The sequence below is a fragment of the Betta splendens genome, chromosome 19, assembly GCF_900634795.4.
Source record: "Betta splendens chromosome 19, fBetSpl5.4, whole genome shotgun sequence".
Taxonomy (NCBI): Eukaryota; Metazoa; Chordata; class Actinopteri; order Anabantiformes; family Osphronemidae; genus Betta; species Betta splendens.
Genome location: NC_040898.2, coordinates 9,433,280 through 9,455,089, shown reverse-complemented (window position 1 = coordinate 9,455,089; position 21,810 = coordinate 9,433,280). Strand labels below are relative to the sequence as shown.

Genomic DNA, 21,810 nt, shown 5'->3' with positions numbered 1-21,810 from the left:
CGCGGCAGCGAGGTGTTAGTATTTAGACTGGGAAAGTGTGAAAGAGTGGCAAGTTACAGAGCCGAGGAGGTCCCTTAGGTGTCACCAGAGCCGCCGTGAGGCCCTGGGGGTGTTTGAGTTGGAAGGAGGGTCTCAGAGGGCCCGGCTGAGGTCACGAGTCTTTGTGGGGTGGTGACAAGGTTAAGTTGATGGGGAGATGGTTTGTGGGTAATGAGGAATTCAGCGCAGGCAGATGTGGAGCCAAATCAATATTTTCCCACCAAACCCCTGAATCTGTCAGTTCATGAGAAGAAATACTTTTTACTACTTTTCTTTCACTCTTATCGGTTTGACTGTCTCCGAAGGGCTGCTTTGCTTGTTTGTCACGCCGTGCACTGAGATTACTGTCTGCACTGCTGGCAAGCTCACATACACGTCTCCAGACACAATCCATGCATGCACACGCCCATCTGCCGCCTCCCTCGCCATGAATCCTGCCCCGGGACACTGGTTTAGAAATCCCCGCTCTAATAGTCGGAGACGGTTGCCTCGTAAAGGAGCGTGTCTGTTTGTATTGAGGGAGACATGATGGAAAAAGTTGTGATTTATCTGTGTGGAGGAACAGATACTGTTGTGATGGAGCACTGGCTTTTCTACTGGCATCGCCAGGGCTGTAATGTAAATATGTCACGTCGACTTAAAAACACACAGAGGTATATCATTCCACAATAGCGCCTGCCAAGGTCACCGAATAAGATGAAGAGGCCTCTTGTGGAATCAGCGACAGTGTGACGTCCTGAGTAGATGATAATTTATGCCGGTGGGGTCGGGTTCTACTCCTGGCCGAGCCTCGAGCCGCCCCGGCCCTGCTTGGCTGCCGCTTGGAGCCCATCTGCCCCTCCAGCCCTTCCCCTACCGCGTCTGGACCCGGCCTGTGGGAAGCCCAAAGTTTTTCTTTGGGACGTAGCGAGCACGGGGCCAGACACCATCCATCCCTAATGGACGAGCCGAGCCAGGTCCGCTCCCAGTGTTGCACCAGGCACACTGGAATGCATTCATAGCAATGAAACGCAGGGGTCATGGCGAGGCTGCTTGAATTGCAGGTGAGCTGTGGTTAGCAGCAGAGCTGGGTGTTCCCACTCTGCTGCGGCTTTTGAATGTGGTGCTGAATATTTTTAATAGTAAATTGAACTTACTGGGCTCAGAGGAGAAAGGCTGATATTGTATTATGTTTGGGGGCGAGAGGAGCTTCTTGTAAAAAAATTATATGAATCAGCTGAACAACTGCCTCCTATTAAACATCAGTTCCTGTCATCACCTGAAAAAAAGTCGGTCGTGTTTTATAATAGAGGCTGTATGGCCATATGCAGCATCAATAGTAGAGCTTTACAGCAACAACAAGCAAACTTAGAATTGACAGAAGGTGTGTCTTTGAGGAAGCAGTGTAATGATGCAGAGGTGTATGTGCAGTATGTGGGCTTCGGACGGACTCGGCTCTCAGTCTGTGCAGCGCTGTGGAAACTCTGAGGACCACAGCAGCTCCACCTCTCGTCTTGTTTTTCCTCCCTCCCTTCATTCCTCTTCCTGACGAGTGGCAGGTGGTTGCGATGCTGATTAGACTTTCAAAACAGGCCTCCATCCTTTCACAGCATCCACCCCCCCCCCCTCATTTTAGTCAGGGCAGGCAGAGGTCAGGTTCCAGTCATAGAGCCGATTCGTCAAAACGCTTCTTAAGGCCTGTTGACTAAGAAGTGAGCTCATTCTCATAGAAACGTGGCGCATGCAGCTTTTCAGTGTTGTTCTAAGTTAACCACACTGAACCGCTGTGAACATCCACCTTGAGCTGCGGAGATCTAGCTTGGAAGAATATTTGGTGCTTTAGCTGAAATGTGGCTGTCAAGGTGTAAGGCTAAAGGATGAAAAGCCTGAGTTGTCCTGATTCTATGTTCATGTACATGTATGTGCCTTGTTGCTACGCTCGCTAATTGACCATAATACGCTGCTGGAGGCTAACGGAGAACTGACACTTCAATTACTTACAGCACAACACTTAAACGAGCAGGGGATGTGTGTGTGTGTGTGTGTGTGTGTGTGTGTGTGTGTGTGTGTGTGTGTGTGTGTGTGTGTGTGTGTGTGTGTGTGTGTGTGTGTGTGTGTGTGTGTTAAAGGGGGGTTGCTAAGTGAAATAAAGTGATTTTGAAAAAGAAACCTCCTGTGCTTTCAAATAATTACACAACTGAGGAATGTTCTAAAGTCAACAGCCCTGTGGAACGACGCCTCTGGGGCCGTGCATGTGTGTATGTGTGTGTGTGTGTGTGTGTGTGTGTGTGTGTGTGTGTGTGTGTGTGTGTGTGTGCGCGTGTGAGTGTGTGTGTGTGTGGTTTAGGGGCTCGAATCAAGAGCAACTTTCTTTATCTGGCTTCGACAACAGCTTGGCCTGTTGTGCCGCAGCTTCGCTCCTTGTTTTGATTCGCTCTGTCAGTATTGCAGCGTTGGTGCCCGGCCAGCCCACGAGGGACTGGTGCGTTCCCCCTCCCATGAAGCCACCCATCAAGGCTTACTGGCAGGAGCAGGGTGGGGTGGGGTGGGGTGGGGGGTTTTTAGCGTTGAAGCAAACGTTAAAGACAGCAAAGTGTGGAATAGCAGCGCGAGTGTCAGCGGGGGTTCACGTCTCAGGAAACGCTATGTGTGTGTGTGTGTGTGTGTGTGCATGTGTGCGTGCGTGCCTGCGTGCATGCATGTGCGAGAGCCACATGTGATTTCTGCTAGTGTGATGTGGCGTTTAATGTCGGTGCCAAAGCAAACTCTCGGAGCCCCAGGCCCCCGTCGGCTCCTCGCACACATGGTAGCAATCGCCTCCCGGGTGCCTGTCACCGCCGGCCTTCTCCGTCTCTCGCCTTTCTTGTGGAACTGACTCTTGTCAAAGATCAACTTTCTGCGCTGATATTTTTTTTCTGCTACCCCTTCTTTTTTTCTTGCTCTGAGAAGCGAACTAATTGGCTAATAACCCGTCACAAAACGTTTGAAACTGCCAAAGGATTGAAATTATTTCAATAATAAAAAAATGATGATAATGTAACTACAGAAAATATTACCAGTAATTAAACAACAGCAACAGTTCAGAGTTTTTTTCTGTAATTAGCATCTCGCATGTTTTTGCTCTCACTCGTGCTTGTGCTGTTTATTTATCTTATTTCATTTCATTCCTTTTATGAATCTCAAATGACTTCACAGGAAATTGGGGTTTCTTCTGTTTTCATGGAAAGATGCCAACAAATTTGTCCATGTCTGGATGCGTCTCTTTTTACTTATACAATCGTTCTTTGTTCTTAATTCAATTTTTATGGTTTGCGAACAGTTTGTCTCTTTTGAGGCCTGTGTGGTCTGCTGCCTGAGAAAATGTGCAGTTCATGGCAGGTCGAGTTAGAAAGGGTCATTTTAGACTCTCGGCTCTGCGATGTTGTCTGATACAGTATCCGACTCTGTGGAAATGGAATAAACTTTGTACTTTTAAAGGTTTTTTTCCCATCAGGTGTTTTGATGATGGTGGTGGATAGCTTTGTCTCCCTGCGAAGATATCTGGTAACCACGTCCACGGTGGTGAATGCACACCGTATGGTCCATCTGTCACTTTCTATTTCTAAACAAGACCAGGCATCACATGTATCTTCTAGCGTGGACCTCGTGGTTTTGTGGGGGAGTGGAGGGGGGCGGATCAGCAAAAACAAAGCGAGGGTGAAGGCAGGACAGAGATAACAATGTTTAGATGAGGGGAAGTGAAGTGGACCAGAGAGAGGGAACAGAGCTAAGGACTCCACTCTCCACTGACAGTCGGCTTCCCAACCTGGCAACCCTCCAGACTAATCTCGTTAAAATCTTCCCCTGACTGATGCCCACCGGAGAGAAAATGTGACGTTGGAGTGAAAAATGGTCACGAAAGGTTGTTTTAGGGAGGGACGCGAGAAAAGATGAGGGAGAGGCAAGCAGTGGTGGGGTCTCAAGAAAGTAAGAGGAGAGAGGAAGGGAGAGATCGGAGACAGGGAGGGGAGGAGGAGGAATTAAGGGGGCTCTTGGTTCAAAGGGCTCATAAGAGCCACCTCTTAAGCCCACGGTGTGAGGTTAACCACAGAAACCAGTGGAGGAAAGGGAGGGCAGAGACGTGGTGCTGCAGCCTAAAGGTGAAGATACTGTAGGTCTGTGTGTAAGAGAGTTACAAATAGGTAGAAGGTCTGTGTAATGGACACAGCAGGGCTGGAAGAGATCATGTTCCTCACATCACTACAGTTTTTACACCTGTCCGTGTGTTTGTCCACACTGTACTAGGCCTTGGCCCTAACGAGGAGCTAATTAACCATGTGTGTGCCCCCCCCAGTGCCTTGAGCAGGTGGCTGGAGCAGCCAAGCAGCACGCGGCCCAAACACACACCCGCGACGGCAGGAGCCCGAGCGGAGCTCCTACTGTACTGTAGGTGCTGGGGGTGGGATCGGCTGCATCGGGGGCCGCAGTCTGGGCCAAGAGGGGAAACGTGGCGCTGGGAGAGCAGCGTTTCCACTTCCAAGGACCAATTTTAGCCGTGAGATTTGGGTTTTGCACAGGCATCCAAAATCAATTGGCTGTGCTTACTGGCTTGGCTTTAGACGAGCAACACTGAAGGAAAAACGAGGTTAGATTTACCCCTGACATATGGAGCGGGAACAAAGAGGCTGCAAACACACTTGTCTTAGCCAATGAGCTTGTTCAGACCACATGAGGCACCTGTTATGAAAAATGAAGCTGTGACGTTCTGATGTTAGTCTACATTAAGTAGAACAGTTAGTTCTGAATTAGGAGTAAACAGGTAACATCTAGATGAAAATAGGGTTTTCATCATTTCCTGTTCCTGTCTTCCTGGACCTATCATTCTTATCACATTCACCTGGGCTTGTTGCACACTTGCTGCTGGTTCATCTCGGCATTGTAAGTTTGAATTAGTTCCTGAATATACATTTGTTAGTTTATGTTGTATCTTGTGCTTTGTTTGTGCATGTTTAGTCGTTTAGTCTCATATCTCATGTCTTTGAGCTCATGCTCATTCAATCAGTATGTGTAGTTTGTAAGTTTGGCTCCTTCACCTCGTTAGTGGGTCTGGGTAGTACTTTGTAACACTAAACCCTCATTGACTCCCATACAGTGACATTTCAACAGTGTTCGTTCAGGCCTTATTCAGAGAAGGGGGTGGGGGCTGACTTGGTGGTGGGTGGCTGGAGTAGCAGGTTGGAGGAGGTGGCGTGTCAATGTGTATGTGCACAAGCACTTCAAAACATGCCCATAAATCCTCGGGTAGCTGCAGCTGTACGCTAAAGTTAAGTGCATGCAGAGTGTGCTAAATAAAAAAATAAAAAACTCTCAGAAGTAGTCGCAAAAATGCCTCGTTGACGTCATCGTGCTCAGGCTTTGAGGTGTGCGTTCCCGCCTCTACGCGGCCCGTTGTTAAAGTCGTCATGGCGGCATGTGTTAAATCATTCAGAGGTCCGGTCCTGCAGCTTTCTGGACATTCTTCACACTTGAACGTGTCCTCTCGTACTCGAGGCTTTGTCGGCCGATCTGGTTGCAAAGCAGTAAATCACGAGGATGCCGGAGGAGGGCCCTGTGGTACCTCAGCTGGGAAGGAAACGCAATCCACGGCTTTCATGTTTCAATACAAGGTGTTAATGGGCACAAGTGCTCACAGCTGTGTGTGTGTTTGAGACGCTTGATCATAATCGCAGTCCCCCACCTAGTCCTGCCCCAGAGCAGCCCAGCAACTCACCGGCGCTGGTGTGTTCTTTGTCACATCGCCCTTCGAAGGCGTTGGACAGGCTATTGAGTCGTTCACACGCGTACAGACCCACACACACAACGCCACACACAATATGTCACGCTTTTAAATCAGTTTGCAAACTTTACTCAGTATCCCACAATGCAACATGTTGCCCACAAATTTTCGAGAGGTTAAAGGGCAACGCTCGGTTCAGACCAGACCTCAACACAAACGGTGCTGCCTCGACATGTCTGCATGCATAAAACAATACTTCATTAGCTGCAGGATTCCATACAAATTGAGCCGCATAATAACCAGATGGAATTGGGAAACAGTCTGAGAATGTGCTCCCCCTTTTTTCCAAGGTCGGCTCCCAGGGAAAATCGGGCCCCTTTCCCAACCTGGTGCCAGGCCTCCCCTTCAGTGTGCAAGATTACATACTGCTCATTGGGCTCAGTGCTTAGTTCAGGTGCTTCTCCTCCCGTTAGAGCCATCAGCGATTGAATGGTGGTCATTTAACACTGGACAGATCATTGAGTTTTACATTATGCGATGAAGAGGAACTGACCTTGACCCCAACAGAGGAGTGAGGACATGATCTTTTCATTTTACACGAAGAAGCACACTGTTCAAGTGTCAAACTCACATATTGTAAAGATTGTCAATAGTATAATGATGTTAGTCCTGGATTTGGTCGTGGAAGAGCTATTGCAAAGACCTGCAAACCAAAGACTTTAAGGAACCAGCTGGATTTGAAGTGAAGTGGAGACATAAGCTCAAATCGTATCTCCCATATATTCTTGCTCGCCTCATTTAGGAGACAGCTGGCTCGAGACCACCCTTTTATCTGAATGGCTCTTACTTTTAATAGATCTTTGGAGTCATCAGTGATTCATGAAATTAATGTCTCTCTTTCCAGTGATTAATAACTAATGGGCTCAGAGAAGCCGAATTCATTAATTATGAAATGGAGAAAATGAGCTCTGCAAATATCGTTTTGATTGATGAGTTCTGGAATAGCAGCCAAGCACTCGACCGCTCTGTGGATTATAAACCTCTCACTATTAGACTTCCTTACTGGAAAATCTCTCCCAGCTCCTCTGTGATATAGTACAGCTAGTAACCATGTGTTTTACTGCAATGTACACTTGCATTTAGTCTCTGTGAGATAAATACTGTAAAGATATTGTCAACCGTCCCGTTTTTTCACGTTATCTGACAACCTGGACGTTCCTCCTCCCGTCTGCAGCCTGCAACTGTAACCTCCACGCCCGCCGCTGCCGCTTCAACATGGAGCTGTACAAGCTGTCGGGGCGGAAGAGCGGAGGCGTTTGCATGAACTGCCGCCACAACACGGCGGGACGCCACTGCCACTACTGCAAGGAGGGGTTTTACAGGGACATGGGAAGACCCATCACTCATCGACGAGCCTGCAAAGGTGAGGATCCGCTGAGTCTTTATTTCCACTGTGTGCTGAGTGTCAAGCTTTTGTTTTAGTATCTACCGTGTAAATCACTTCCTTGCTTTGTTTAGGTTTAAGGCTCAGTAAACTTCAAATGGCTTCTTCCGCTCCGTTTGCCTGAAGTGATGGTTCACACAGCTCCGACTTCCTGCTTCTTTAGAATATTTCTTGCTTTCATCAGCCATAAAGTAGAAAATAATATTATTTAGATGGAAATGTCACGATTATTAGCTGACTTTTCACTTGGCAATGTGCTTTTCTAAATGTTTAGAAGAAGTTCAAGCACATCCTGATTGAGGAGTTCTAACCCTCCTAATACTTGTGTAATCATGACATCTCTGACTAAGTGTAAAACGAGTTTTAAGCTCTGATTGAAAACACACAGTCACGGTCACTATGAAAATATGAGCACATCTGCCATATCACAGCAGCTAGAGATCAACTGAGGTATTTGACCGTCCCGCCAAATGCTTCTCCTGTCCACAAACCCCATAATATTATCACTCATGGAAAAAGGCCTTTTGCTCTTATTATTTCACATTTGCTCTGAATATATTACAGCCTTATACTGTTCTGGAAGCTTCGCCGCGTTCTTGCTGGACTCGTAGGAAAAATAACACGCGTTTCCTGGTTTCCCCGTTAAAACATTTAAGTCGAAGATTTTCTACTGATAAAGGTAAAGAATCACTTCCAGAACAGACATTGGTGAAATCTTATAGTCAGGGGCTCCCACTGGCCTCCACTCACTTTTCCTTCTGCTGCCAACCCAAGCTGCAAGCCAGCGCGGGGAGATTTGAAACGGTGGGATATCGGGCCGCAGGTGCCCATGTTATTGTGAAGTAGACTTACTGAGATGTTGAACCATTCATCATATTATGACAAAAAACCTCCACGGGTGACTTCTCATACCTTGAGTCCTTTGACCTGCTGCTGCACCGAGACACAGACAGAGATGTTCCTCACTCCTGACAGCAAATCGGTCCCACAATTTTAAAGACACCTACATGTATGTGTCCTTTTCTAACCAACCTGATCAGTACACGTCCTAGATGTTAGTCCTCTTCCTGGAATTTTGCTCTTCTCCACGTTTTATCTCCATGTGTCGGAGGTCAGGATAGAGGTCGGGACGCGTGGCGCAGCTGAAGACTTTTAAGTGTCACGTCTGAAATGGAGTCAGGACAATAAAGTACAGGTGTTTTGTAAAGCTGCTGGTGTGAGCGGGTAGTGCTGGGGGGGCGGTGCAGAGGATGAATGGGCCAGGTCTGCTTTTAATCAGACCTGCTCTGGATGGGTGTCTTTGCACGTTCTAAGACGTGTACGGGGACAAGTAACAGTTCTTTGGACAGGTTTATTACATGAAATACTAAAATTATGGCAGTGTTTTACCTCAGCCAGAGATTTATTTATTTTCAATTTGACGTAGGCGGCAGGGCAAATTGATTATGAAGACCTGTCCTAGCGAGGGTACAAGAAAACACGTTCGCGTCCAGTTGTGGCAACTGCCAGTGGCTGCCGACGAAGAGCAGCCGGTGCGAGTGCTCGAGCCCCTCGTGCACACGACGTGCAGGGAGCGGCGCGAGTTGGCTAAACGGACCCAGCGCCTGTGACGAGGGCCGCGAATGCCAGCGCCTGTGCCTGCCCGTCACGTCCGCAGTTGCACAGACTTGAAAAGTCATCAACATCTGAGGACGTTTTTATTGCTTCTTAACTGGCCCGAGCCACTGCACATAAACCTTCAGGGGAAGTAAAAAGAAAAAAGGTCTAAGGCAAAGAGGTGGGGGAGGAGATGGCACACAAACCCCCGACCACTCGCTGCCCAGTCACGTGTGTCACTTTCAGGTTGTTTGCAATGCAATGTAAAAGTCGGCTGTAAACTCTGACGTCCTGACGGCTCGAGGTCGTTGAGGATGTTCCTTCTGGCCCGAATGGAACTGCGAACCTGCGCTGTTCAGCAATGAGCTGGGGAAACAATGGCGCGTGTCTCGACAGGCATGACGAACCAACAACAGGCTGTTGTCAGGCCGATCAAGTAACAGGGACTTCGACCCATGTGTTTTGACAGTTGAAGCGTCATTTCACGGGCAAAATCAAATCTGTCTGGGATGATTTAATTTGAAAACGAAGGCTTGCTTGGCAACTATCGCTCAATTAACAAATTTGCATGGCAGTCATTCATTTGTGGAATATGATACAGGAACCAAGGTCGCGTTGTGTAGATTAGTTTTCACATCAGCATGTTGGTTCAGTCTGCAGACATTTGCGCGTTAAAGGGCACCATATTCAAAGATTCCAGAAATTCCCAAAATGTCTGCAGACACCATTGCCCTTGAGAGCAGTGGCAGGACATCTGGCTCTAGATGATGAAGGGTGGTGGTGGTGCAAAGGCGACCGGCGAGGCTTGTCTCGTGCGCCGCGTGACTCAAGTGCTGCAGATTTCGCACGGGCTCTGATTTACGTCCCGCGGCCCGGCTTCAAACGCAACTCAGCCACCCCCGACACCTGTGGACCCGCGGCCCCCGCCGGAATAAGACGCGTTTCTAAAAGATCTGAGCCGCGCTTAAACCCTCTCCCTGCGCACGCACGATCACCCGGGGGTCAGTCGCGGCTCGGCCCGCTCAACAGGTGGCCGGGTCCTCGGACTCGCCTCTGTTGTAGCAGCTAAAATATGTCCGGTGCAAATAAACACATTCACAGTTCCGCCAAGTGGTGGGAAGAAACTGTGGCATGTCAGCAGCTGCCTTTCCTGGCAGGCGCTGGAGCAAACTGTTGGGTTACAGGGTTTTTCCCCAAAGTGTAATTTTGGCCTTTCTTGTCTTTTCTTGATAAGCTTGGACAATTACGGCTATTTTGTTACAGTCAAGTCACTCGAAGTTTTGCTTTTGGTAATCTTGCACCGGCCCGTGCCTGTTTCCAAAGGAAGCGGGGCTGAAAACAAAGAGGGGAGCGGCAGCATGGTCACCTTGGTGGCAGGAAGCTTCTTTTCTCTGCAGCGTTTTATTCAGGACGAAGCGAGTCAAGGTGAAAAGCAAACACTGCTGGTGTGTGTTTGTTTGGCTGCTCTGCTGTAAAATGTTAAGTACCTGTTTATTGCCCGAAGAGCAGCTGCGCGTCGGCGTTTGCTTAGATGCTCTTGAACACACCACAGGTTGTGTTGGGGACCAGGCTGCCTCCTCTTTAGCTCATCCGCTCATGGTTAACGTCTTGTAAAGCTCCCACCGACCAACGCGGCCTCATGTTGCCTAACGTGGCTCCAATAAATCGCCCAGAACCAGCAAAATCTCCTAAAAGCGCTGCCAGAGTGAGGTGACCCGAGTTCTGCTTGTTGCTGTTGGCGTCGCCGGGGCACGGACTGAACTTTTCGGGGAAGTGATGAAACACGGAGAGCGCGTGTCACCAGGCAGGCACCGGAGTGTACACAGCGCTGAGGAAGCAGACAGGAGCCAGGGGAGGCTGTGCTTGGCCTCACCATGATGCACCACATGCATTTCCCTTGTTTGCCTTCTTTGTTGTTTTACCTGTCTCGTGCTTCCCTCCACTTCTTGTTTCACATTTAAATTCCTTCTCACACAAACAAAAGCGGGAGAAAGACTTCCTTCTCAGTCCACTCAAGTAACTACCAATAGGGTTTAGCACTTGTTCCAAACTAACGGACTTCTTCTTCTTTCTCTTCACACCTAACCCCCACCCCGCCCCAGCTTGTGACTGCCACCCGGTGGGAGCTGCAGGCAAAACGTGCAACCAGACCACGGGGCAGTGTCCCTGCAAGGACGGCGTCACCGGCATCACCTGCAACCGCTGCGCCAAGGGCTACCAGCAGAGCCGCTCCCCGGTGGCCCCCTGCATCAGTGAGTGACCCCCACCCCCCCACAGCCGCCGCGTCATACCGATACAGTGTCAGTGACTCAACCGGCACCATTATGAAGACCATGATATCGCCCCCGCATTAAATGGTTTCTGACAGACAAGCACACAACCTGATATCTTGAGAAATCAAGCACTTGTGTTACTCTTTGTTTTCAAGGTACAGACAGGGATCATTTCATAACAGGGAACAGCCCCAAACGCAAGTGTAGTGTTTTCGGAGCCTGTGGTGGCGGCTTGTATTCGCTTATTGCAGATGAGCTCCGCTACGTGTGCCATTAGCTCGCATGTCGGGCTACGCGGCTTTTTTAATTTCCTGTAACAAGCGTGTGCACTTGTGCACAAGGGCCATGACACACGCAGGCGAGCGCAATAGAGGGCAGCTTTCCACAGCCGCGTGCCAGGTGGGGCCGTGGCCGCAGAGTCCGACCGCGCCGCCCAGCGCCACGCTGAGCTCCACGCGGTGCTGCGCTGGTTCTCCCCGGAGCAGATGGCAAGACAGTCGAAGGGCAAATCAACAGTGGTCCTTGCTAGCAGACCCCACTCGTTTTAGAATGAGGAGCTGGGTGAATGTGCTTTTTACGATGCAGTTGCCAGCATGGCCTCACAGCAGTCGCCTTACATTATATTCACACTCACATGCCCCAGGACAGGAGCCAAGCTGATTAAGCCGCCTTTTAGCATGGCGGCAGCACCTCTCGTCTTAGGGCTCCTCTCATCATCTGTCTGCCTTCACGGGCCACGCAGATTGAAATTGGCTCCTTTCAGCTGCCCCCATCTTCAAAAAGCTCCGTGCCCTTGTTTGTTTTTCGCCAGCAGTCCCCACCCTCAACCCCCCAATCCAATGGAAAGCAGATCCTCTGGGCGAGTGCTAAGCCAGCGCTCTAGCAACTCCGTTTACAGTAAAAGCCTGGAGCCTGTTAGCATTAGCATTTGCATTGGGAGGGGAGAGGTGTATGTGTTTAGAGCAGAGCTCCTGGAGGAATTCTGCCAGGCACTTTCTAGCGTAGCCAGAGGGCACGGCTGGTGAGGGTGGGCAGCGTCTGTCTCAAGGCGGTCCAAGCAAAATCGCTCCCTTGCCATCTGTCCATCTGTCTGAGCACGCACGCTCCTCGTAGATTGCACAGCAGCGTCAGGCCAGCATCTGCTAGGGGAGGCCGAGACTCCTTGGGGGCCCAAACAGTCGCTTCAAGCTCAGGTGTGATGCTGTAACCGTGGCAACGACGGGACCAAGCTGACCCGCGCTCGCTCGCATCACCGATAAACCAGTCGTTTCCAGTCAAAACTCAAATGACTGACATTCAACCGGTGAACTAAACTATGGCTTGTGTGTGTCTTTCCAGAGATCCCAGTGGTCAACCCCACAGCTGTGGTGAGCAGCACAGAGGAACCAGCAGGTCAGTATACACTCCCCATAAGCACGTCCGCTTTTACGAGAGGAACAAAAACATATTCTTTTAATATTTCTGGACTCGGGTTTTAAGGTGGGGGAATAAATATTAATGCGGGGCGGTTCCCCTCGTTTGAAGTCCGGCGAGGAGAACGAGCGCACCGGGGCCCCGTGGAATTTTTTCCATTGTCTTAAAAACCTGTGTCCTTGGCACGCGTTCCATGACCGCTAGCCTAAGTTAGTGGAACCTCGCTGCGTCTCAAAGTCTAGCTGCAGCTCCAAGCCAAGGCCGGCAGACAGAAAGACAGACAGCAGAGGTGATTTGTAGCACTTTCACAGGGAGATATAGTGGAGTGGAGCGGCTTTAGGCAAAAAGCGGGTTGGCAAGTGACCGGGGGGAAATTTGTTCACTTTCTCCCTGTTACGGTCCAATTTAGGCTCCGGTCAATTACTCTGCCCTCACTTTTCATTTCGTGGTCGTTTGATTTGAGCGGTGGTGCTGATCTGGAAATCTTGATTCATTAGTGGATTTATAACATTTATCATCACTCGGCTGCAGCGCGAGCCCCCCCACTTCGCTGCTCGCGGCCAATGCTGAATAGTTTTTTAAATCTTTTGCCATAGCACTCACTTTAAATCACAGTCTTGCCAAATGGATTTGTCGTATATTGAAGGATTGGATGGATTTGTTATACATATTGAAGAAGATCAAAATTAAAGAGTGAGAGAGGCTGTGAGTTAGGGCTTCAGTTGTCAAATGAAGATATAAAATGTTGGTAGTGAAGGTTAGTGTTACAGTCTTCTACCTTTGGACACAACTGGCAGCAGGCTTAAGCTTAGGATTTTTTTTACTGATGACAATCTTCTTATCCAACTCTCAGCAATAAAGTCTATTTCCCAAGATGTCAGATAACAATTTTCACACATTTGGAAATATTTTTCCTAATTTATCCTTTTCCGTTTCCTCCCTTTTCTCTCATTACTTGGCTTTTATAGACTTCGGGAAAAAAAAAAGAAAACAAAAAAATTCAAAGTGCAGCTCTTTCTTGTGTTTATTACTTCCCTGGGAAAATGTTACAGGGCCAGAGAACACAAGAGTCTCTGATCGCCAATTCACCTCAGGCTCTACCAAACACACCAGCGTTCTCCTTCCCAAACTACCATAGAGCAGGAGAAACCTAAAGCGCCGAAATGTTTTTGTATGAGGGGCGGTGGATGCAATTTGTCCTTGTCATGGCACAACGAAAGGGGTTCGGGGGAATAAGAGCATGGAGAGCCCCGGAGCCAATTGTTGGTGTTCTTAGTGGGCCGGTCTTCTGGGTCAGTGAGCGATTCACAGAGAGCTTTTCCAGGTGAACAACCAGCAGTAAGCAACTCTTCATGGGAAAACCACTAACTATCCCCAATGTAGCGCTTTGACTGCGATACTTCCAGGCCAGCCACTGTATGCAACACACACACACACACACACACACACCAACACACACACACACACACCAACACACACACACACACACACACACACTGCTACAGAGCTAATGAGGTCCATGCCCATCTCATGTAAATGCCCGCTTGTCACACTTGCATGATAATGATATGCACATGAAACCACGTGCTTATTTAACATGCTTCACAGAACTATGATGTTTAATATCATTTATTTAAAGTCTGGAAATAATGTGCAGCGCGCACACACACACACACACATGCCCAACATGATTTTTTTTTTTAACATCCCAGTCTCAAGGTTGTTGAAGCGGTCGTCTGCTCTCTCGTTTTCCCTTCTTAATAAAACGTCTAATGCTCAGATTCAAAGCCAAACCTCCTGGACATTTTTACAGGCTCCGTGGTCCCTTGTCTCGTCCTCCTCCCCTCCTTCCATTAACCCCCCCTCCCCAAAGTGAATAGTGCAGCACCCTTGTTGTTGTGCAACCCCCAAAACATCCTTTCACTCTCTCACGGCTTTTTTTCTTATTATTTCACTAATTAGAACAGTTCATGTCCAGCAATTTGACTTGGTTTGCCTTGGAAAGGAACGCGCCCGCATGGTTTTCCTTTTGACAGCAACGAAAGACGCGACCACAAGGACCAGTTCAGTTACCAGCGTGTGGCTTTTAGTTCCATGCCCTCACATTCCAAGTGAGCAGCATGGTCAGCCTTCGTGTCCACTCGGTAACGGGCTAAAACTATGTTGGAAACCCAGCTTCATGGCATTCCTTACAGTTACCATCACTTTCATCCTTTTTGTCCATCGTTCCATAATTGGAACGAATATGCTGCTGTTATTTACAGGATGAGGCCAATGTGACACTTCTTGTCATTGATTGACTGGAGAAATTTGGTCTGTTCTTGCAAGTTCATTCAATAATACTTGCTTTCTTTGTATCACATTCCATTTGCACCCCTGGTCACGGAAAATATATTTAATAATAACACGCAGAGAAGCAACAACTTTAAAGCTGACGTATTTTAGGACCTGAAGGAAAAACAAACCATAAGAACTAATTACAGTCCTGTGCAAGCATTCAAAGAGTTCTGCATTGGAATTAATTAATCTCTTAATCACTTTTTAGGTACATAGAAAGTATGGTACAGTCATTTAAGACTAAATTAACAAATATAAGTTATCATTGCTGCTGTACTAATTATCTACTCATGTTGCAGGGTCAAAAAGCTAAAGTTTCTTAAAAGCTGCAGATACTTAAAGTGAATCAATCTGGGCGGGTCTTATCAATAAAGTCAATAAAGAAGAGATCTGAGATCGGTCACTCAGATCCCAGTGATGACTGCAGCGGCTCATCACGGGCGTCCCCGCCTACGATTGGTCAGCGCAGGTCATCTGTCCAATGTGTGGTCTCAGCCGTCACACTGGCAGCCAAGGCCTATTCACATCCATCCAACCATGACCTGCGTTTGCCGCGCTCTGTCTTTCCTCAAGTCCTCAGAAAGCACGTCAAACCCAACACTTTTACTCCTCTGGTATGCTTCACTCGCCTCCCAGCGCCGGCTGCTGCAGATGTTTGCTGTGTGATTTGTTGAAGGTTCTTTTTTTTACCACAACATTAGCCGACCTGCGCTTTTGCATCATAAAAGTGAATTAATACATGTCTGGAGTGAATGTTGGATTTCCCTGTTATTCCACAGACTGTGAGTCCTATTGTAAACCGGTGAAGGGCAACCTGAAGATCAACATGAAGAAATACTGCAAGAAGGATTACGGTGAGTTCAATGAATGATCAGCAACAAGTCGTGAAACCACATGTTGGATTGTCGCCTAAGTGTGTTTTATGCAACTGCGTCCTCAGCGGTCCAAGTGAACGTGCTGGACATGGAGACGGTGGGGGACTGGGCCAAGTTCTCCGTGAGCGTGGTGTCTGTGTACAAGAGCCGCGGCGAGCCTTTGAAGCGGGGCGACAACATCCTGTGGGTGCACATGAAGGACTTGGCCTGCAAGTGTCCCAAGATCCAGATGAGCAAGCGGTTCCTGGTGATGGGCGGGAGCGACGGCGGGACGGGCCCGGGGGCGGGTCCGGGGGTCGGGCCGGGGGGCGGGGCCACCGGTCCGGGGGCAGAGCGCGTGGGCCTGGTGGCGGACAAGAACAGCCTGGTGATCCAGTGGAGGGACATTTGGACGAGACGTCTGAGGAAGTTCCAGCGCAAGGAGAAGAAGGGGAAATGCAGCAAAGCGTGATGGGAGAGCAGCGTCCGTGCTACCTCTGCCTCCACCCACCACCTTCACCCTCCCCATCACACAAACGCTGCACATTACAAAGACTGCATGTAACCCCTACCAGTTTTAAGGACATTATGTGTATATTGTATAATTATTTTCCATTTTATTGGTGTTTTTTGTTCGATTGGTTTGCCTTAAAAAGGGACCATTAAAAAGGGCATGAAGTGTAGACTAGAGCAGAAGTCATTCCCTCCTTCAGCGACGACAGCAGACGTGTCCACTTGTCCAGTACCACCCCCCCCCGCCCCGGTTCTCAGCCTGACGTCTCTGAGGATCTCGACAGCGAAGGTGACTTCAGAGACGCACTAACGACGGCCTCGTACCCTCTGCTCGGCTGCTTCCAGTTCCACCGTTGAAACTGTCGGATCAGCTGCCTCACGGCGTTCGCTGTTCAAATGCTCAACACACGAGCCCATTTGCTCCAGGTATTTGCAGTAACATCTTTAAAACAAACTTTTCTTCCTGTGAGGAACCAAGGGCTCTCTTCGCAGGGACATTTTCCACTGCAGCTGCCACCAGACAGCCCTCGCAGACCAAACTGCTGAGCTACGCTCCCATATCAAGTAATCGATGCCACTGCCCGTAACAGTTTAAGAATTTGTCGTTTGTGCGTGGCTTATTATGTCATCCATCCATATCTCAGCCGTATGCTTTCTGATGTATCTCCTTTGGATTTAAGCTGAAGAACTCCTGTTGGCTTGTGTGAGGAGACTGGGACTGGGCCTCTGCACCACCAGTTCCTCTCATGAGTGGTTTATAATGTCATGCATCCCCTCCATGACTCATTGCTTGTCACTGTTTTTTTTTTCTTGAAGGAAGATTAAGCGATGTGGACAACTGGCTGGAATTTTAAAACAATACCAATATTTCCAAGGTTTTGCTTTATGGATAATATCTTCCACTGGGTGGTGGTCCTCCAGATGTTGCTGTGTGGCCGCTGTCATTTCTTTGTCTTTAAATGTCTGACTATTTTTCTGATGTATTTAGTGACCGGCAGGCGTTTGTTTGCCATTTTAAGAGATTGAAATGAGAGTTCCTTTTTATGCAGTAAAATGAAAACAAAGTCGGATAAACAACACAGTTGTTTCTTTCTCTATGTGTATTTTGACAAAATGAATGAGGCTGGAAAGTTTTTAGAACTCACGGATTGTATTATGACATGAGAAGGTCATATTTCATTCCTCGTGTGCTTTTGTTATGTTTGCATGTTTGTGGTTTTTGGTCTGTCAAAACCGTACAGTGAGCAGAACAAGAACTAAACCAATATGAGCATGAAGATCCAAAGGAACGCTTCCCGAGTCATCCTCTCCCACCCAATCCGCCCCAACGCCGTCCCTGCCATCGTCTGCCAAAAACGCCTCGTCAGATTTGAAATCTAGTCGCTCTCACGCCTTTTTGCCGTTATTTCATTGTGTAAAGCACGTCGCAATTTATTTAAATAGCACAAGATAAACATACATTTCTGAAGGGGGAAGTGGGGCGGCGCTGCGCGTGGTAAGCTAGTTGCTAGCTAGCTAGCTACCAGTTACGCGCCTCCGGCTGCGGTGGCGCGTTTGGTTTGTCCTTCCTCCAGAAGCGTCTCTCTTCTGCTGTCCTCGTCCCCGTTTCACCCATTTGTGCATGTTGTGGTGTAGTTGGTGAACTGTACTGCACCGTAGTCCCTGATTTCAGACTGTGAAGAACACGCTCATACTTTTTTATGGTTTGATTGTAACTGTAAATTGTGAAATAATGCCACCAAGGTTGAGGCTGAGGGCATCGTGTCACGTGATCCCACCACCAACTTGGTCCAGTGTTCATCATCCAGTAATGATTGTTGATCTGCATGCTTGTCCATTGAGACAATTTAACGATCCAGATTTGACTAAAATGCAGAACCAAACTTTTAATCATGTCTGGGAGCGTAACGTGCCACATCGTGATGGACGCCCCCCCTTCCGTAGCATCGACCACGCTCACTATTGTACAATCTGGAGTTTGTTTCACATGAAGATAGGCAGTGAGTGAGTGAACCAGATGTGAAAGCTGGGTCGCTCCTGAAAGCTATTTAGTGAGCCTCATAGTGAGAGCCATCCTGTTGTTCTGCATTAACGAGGCAGTGGAATTAAGGCCGTAACTGCTTTGTCCACCCCCCACCCCCCGCTCCTGCAGCATTTATAGCATCCACAGGTGTGTGTGTGTGTGTATGTGTGTGTGAGTGTATTTAATTAGCTTACCCAAGTAAACAAGTGACAGGCACATGACCTGAAAATGCAGAGAGGCCGTAATTTAGTCCATGATGAAGAATTTTCCCTCTACGATTTCTTTTGTTTGGTTTCGCCTCCATCCGTAGTTTCTCCCTGCTTAACGAGTCTCGACACTTTTTTTTTTTTATTGTTGTAAATATGTCCTCTGGCGTTTTATATTGTGTTGTGCGAAGCGTGATGTGCCCGGGACAACTTGCGCGCATGGATGTACAAACCAGATGATGTTATATGGATGTAGAAACCAGAAACATATGCTTTTGTGATCATGTGCAGAAGATGTGGTTCGGGTCTTGCAAAGAATGTATTCCTTTTGACTTCATGTCGTTTCCAGACAACAGACAACCCAATTGTATATGAATTAAAATGTGACACGGGCTTATCGGACCCTCTGCTTTTCCCATAGATTTGCAGACAGGAACTGACACAATAATCCACCGCCTCCTGTTGAATTAATGTCCTGGGGATGATGCTTCACTCATACACCTTCCTTTTTGGGAACAAACTATTCTTTCAGTTCAGCCTTGGTTGTCATTTCTGTTATATCAGAGTCCTGCTTGTACATGTTCCTCTGAGGCAATGAACCACTGACTTTTCATTTTAAATGACAAAGAAAATAAATTATTAGTTAATGAGCTGTGTGTCGTGTTTATCATCTGTCTCTTTAATAGCAGCCATTTCCCGGAGCTGCAGAAATGATATCAAATTGATATGTGTGCGTTTCCCTTTGGAAAGTATGCTCACATGCAGTGGGCACTCCTCGTGTGTTTCCACTCACAGGGGCTACTGGGGTTTAAATGGGGGAGTGCGCTGGGGTGGATTGGCCCTGTGAACAGAGCAAGAGCCCTGAGAGCTCTGTAAATAAACAGTGAGGCACACACACAAACGTGTACCTCACCTCTGAGGAAATCCAACTCCCAATCCAGGTCCAAGGCAGGAAACCCCGTACTCTCCCCCCCCCCCCCCCCCCCCCCCCCCCAGCCTCTCGCCGGTCTCCTCTGTCCTCGTCCCCACACCCTCTAACTAAACCATCCATCCTCCTGAAGGTAAATTACAGGAAAGCGATCATTTATCAGCACTCTCTCCAGGCACGGCCGTCAAGGTTTGGAGAATAGAGGCTAGAGACACACACACACACACACACACACACACACACACAAACACACACACACACACACACACATACACACACACACACACACATACACACACACACACACACACACACACACACACAATCTAAGATCAGCTTGTCATTCCTGTCCATTCACCATTACGCTAAAACAGTGTAAACAGCTGGACTCTAAAGGACAGTGGAAAGATTTATAATCCAGTGAGAGACTGAGCCATAGAAACAATATCAACATCAGAACTAAGCTCAAGTGTTGAGCCTTTGAATCGTCAGACACTCTCCGCTGCTTCCCCCTCTGTCTTTGGTGAGACATTAGGCGAGGTCAAAGTGATGGTCTTTGCCTCGGGAGATTCTCAGGAATGAGAAACGTCAGAAACGCACATGAAGTTTATATTTCTTCCAGTGTTACCCACTGGTTGAACTCGCTAAAGTTAAGCCTCTGATCTCAGACTTGGGTGAAACCGCTGACAGCTTGGCCTCATTGCTCCAAATAAACCATCACCCTCAGTCAGTGGGTATTAGCAGAACCCCTGTTAGGATTCTCCTGCAACATCTGGCAACTTTCTGTCTCTTAAAAAATGTTTTAGTTGAGACAATTTAATTCAGAACTAAACTAAATTCTATATATGTAGACTTTCACTCAGTTTTTCTGTTTACCGAGTGACTCTGTTATATTATATGTATAGCTTTAATGAAATTGATAGAGACAGTTGTATTGATTATGGTCCCATTCCCACAACTGTGTAAAACCCTAACACTTCAAGTGTGTTTAGGAAATCACTTCAGTGTTTGTAGAGAAAACTGAACGACCGGTCCGGAGAGAGCTGCAGCAGCTCAGTGCGCTGGAAAAGAGCAAAGCCGATCCAGCCAAACACTGTCCACCCCCCCACACACTCACATTTTCACACAAACGCACACCACCCAGCGGCAGATGAGGAGGGGGGGGGGGGGGGGGGGGGGGGTCTTACCAATCACGCTTTCATAAGATGCCAAAGCGGCTTCATTGGCTTTAAATGGAGCCTCATTACCACTGCGCTTCAAAGCTCAACAACGGCATTTTCCAGCATGGGGTCTGTGTGTGTGTGTGTGTGTGTGTGTGTGTGTGTGTGTGTGTGTGTGTGTGTGTGTCTGTGTGTGTGTGTGTGTGTGTGTGTGTGGTGTGTGTGTAGGTCTGTTTCCTAAATCTCCTCTCTTCCCCAACGCGTCTTTTACATTTCGCCACATTCACAACTTTCCAATCCAACGATCTCGCCGACTCTTTCGACTGTTTTATATTTCTTCTTTCCATCCATTTCCCCCTCGCAGGCACCGGGTCCGCGTGTGAATATCCAAAGGTAGAACGCCCATATACGCTTGTCTGTGTGTCTGCGAGCGTGTGCGGGTCACCAAGAACCAACCCCCCTGAAAACCACAAAGAAATGTGGCGAGAAATCTCCGCGGACCAAGATCATAAATATTCAGTGGTGAAGGTCTGATCTCTTTCTCCCTCTCTGCTGCATGTCTTCCCTCTGAGTGAAACCAGCTGTCGTCTGAAGAGACAGCGCTCCCTCTGGAACTGACAACACGCGTGACAATGACCACACCTCGGCGCGCACATCTGCCACCCTTTAATCTCTCCATCCGTCCATTTCATCCGTTTAACCAGAAGGCGTGCTGAATCTAAAGGGAGCGTTCCTCTCCTCACACAAACGCAGTGTCGGAGACTTTAAGGGACCAAACCGGCCCCTTTGTTGGGCCTTTTTTTATCACAGAAACAAACTTTATTGAGCCAGTGAGTGATTGGAAATGATTGAGGAATAGAGAGTAATTTAAAACCAGTGTGGTCCCTGATAGGAGCATTGTGCAGCACAAGCTGGCTCCTAATCCGCCCCTAAGCTTTGTGTTTGATTGGGTACTGTTGAAAATAGGGATGAGTCTGCCTCTTCAAAGCCTGTAACATAAGAGGAATGTGTGAGTGTGTGTTAGTGTGTGTGTGTGTGCATTGGGGTGATCACAAAAAGTGGCTTGTGTGCAGACGGACAAGTAGGAATTACAATGAGACGTTCTGCGTGAGCCCTGTGAGACCTGCCTCACTCGTTACAGCACAACTTAACGCTCCTGAGTGATTATTGGCCCTTCGCTTCGGCATCTGCGCGCTTTTAGCGCCGTATAAAGGCTTCCTGTGAGGATCGCGGCTACTTGGGGATCACAGCAAGCGAGAGAACAGCCTCCAACCTTTGCTCACCTCAATA

At 48.2% G+C, this 21,810-nt stretch overlaps 1 protein-coding gene across 3 annotated transcripts in view; it reads left to right on the top strand.

Moving 5' to 3' along the window:
• ntn2 (netrin 2) overlaps positions 1–19,082 on the top strand; it is a 48,678-nt gene extending 29,596 nt beyond the window's left edge. For all 3 annotated transcript variants that reach the window (XM_055504220.1, XM_055504221.1, XM_029135429.3), the window contains 5 exons: positions 7,008–7,196; positions 10,916–11,065; positions 12,425–12,478; positions 15,616–15,690; positions 15,777–19,082. In XM_055504220.1, coding sequence (XP_055360195.1) covers positions 7,008–7,196; positions 10,916–11,065; positions 12,425–12,478; positions 15,616–15,690; positions 15,777–16,162 — 854 coding nt within the window. In that variant the 3' untranslated portion in view covers positions 16,163–19,082. The remainder of the gene's footprint in view (positions 1–7,007; positions 7,197–10,915; positions 11,066–12,424; positions 12,479–15,615; positions 15,691–15,776) is intronic.
• Positions 19,083–21,810: the final 2,728 nt, after the last annotated feature.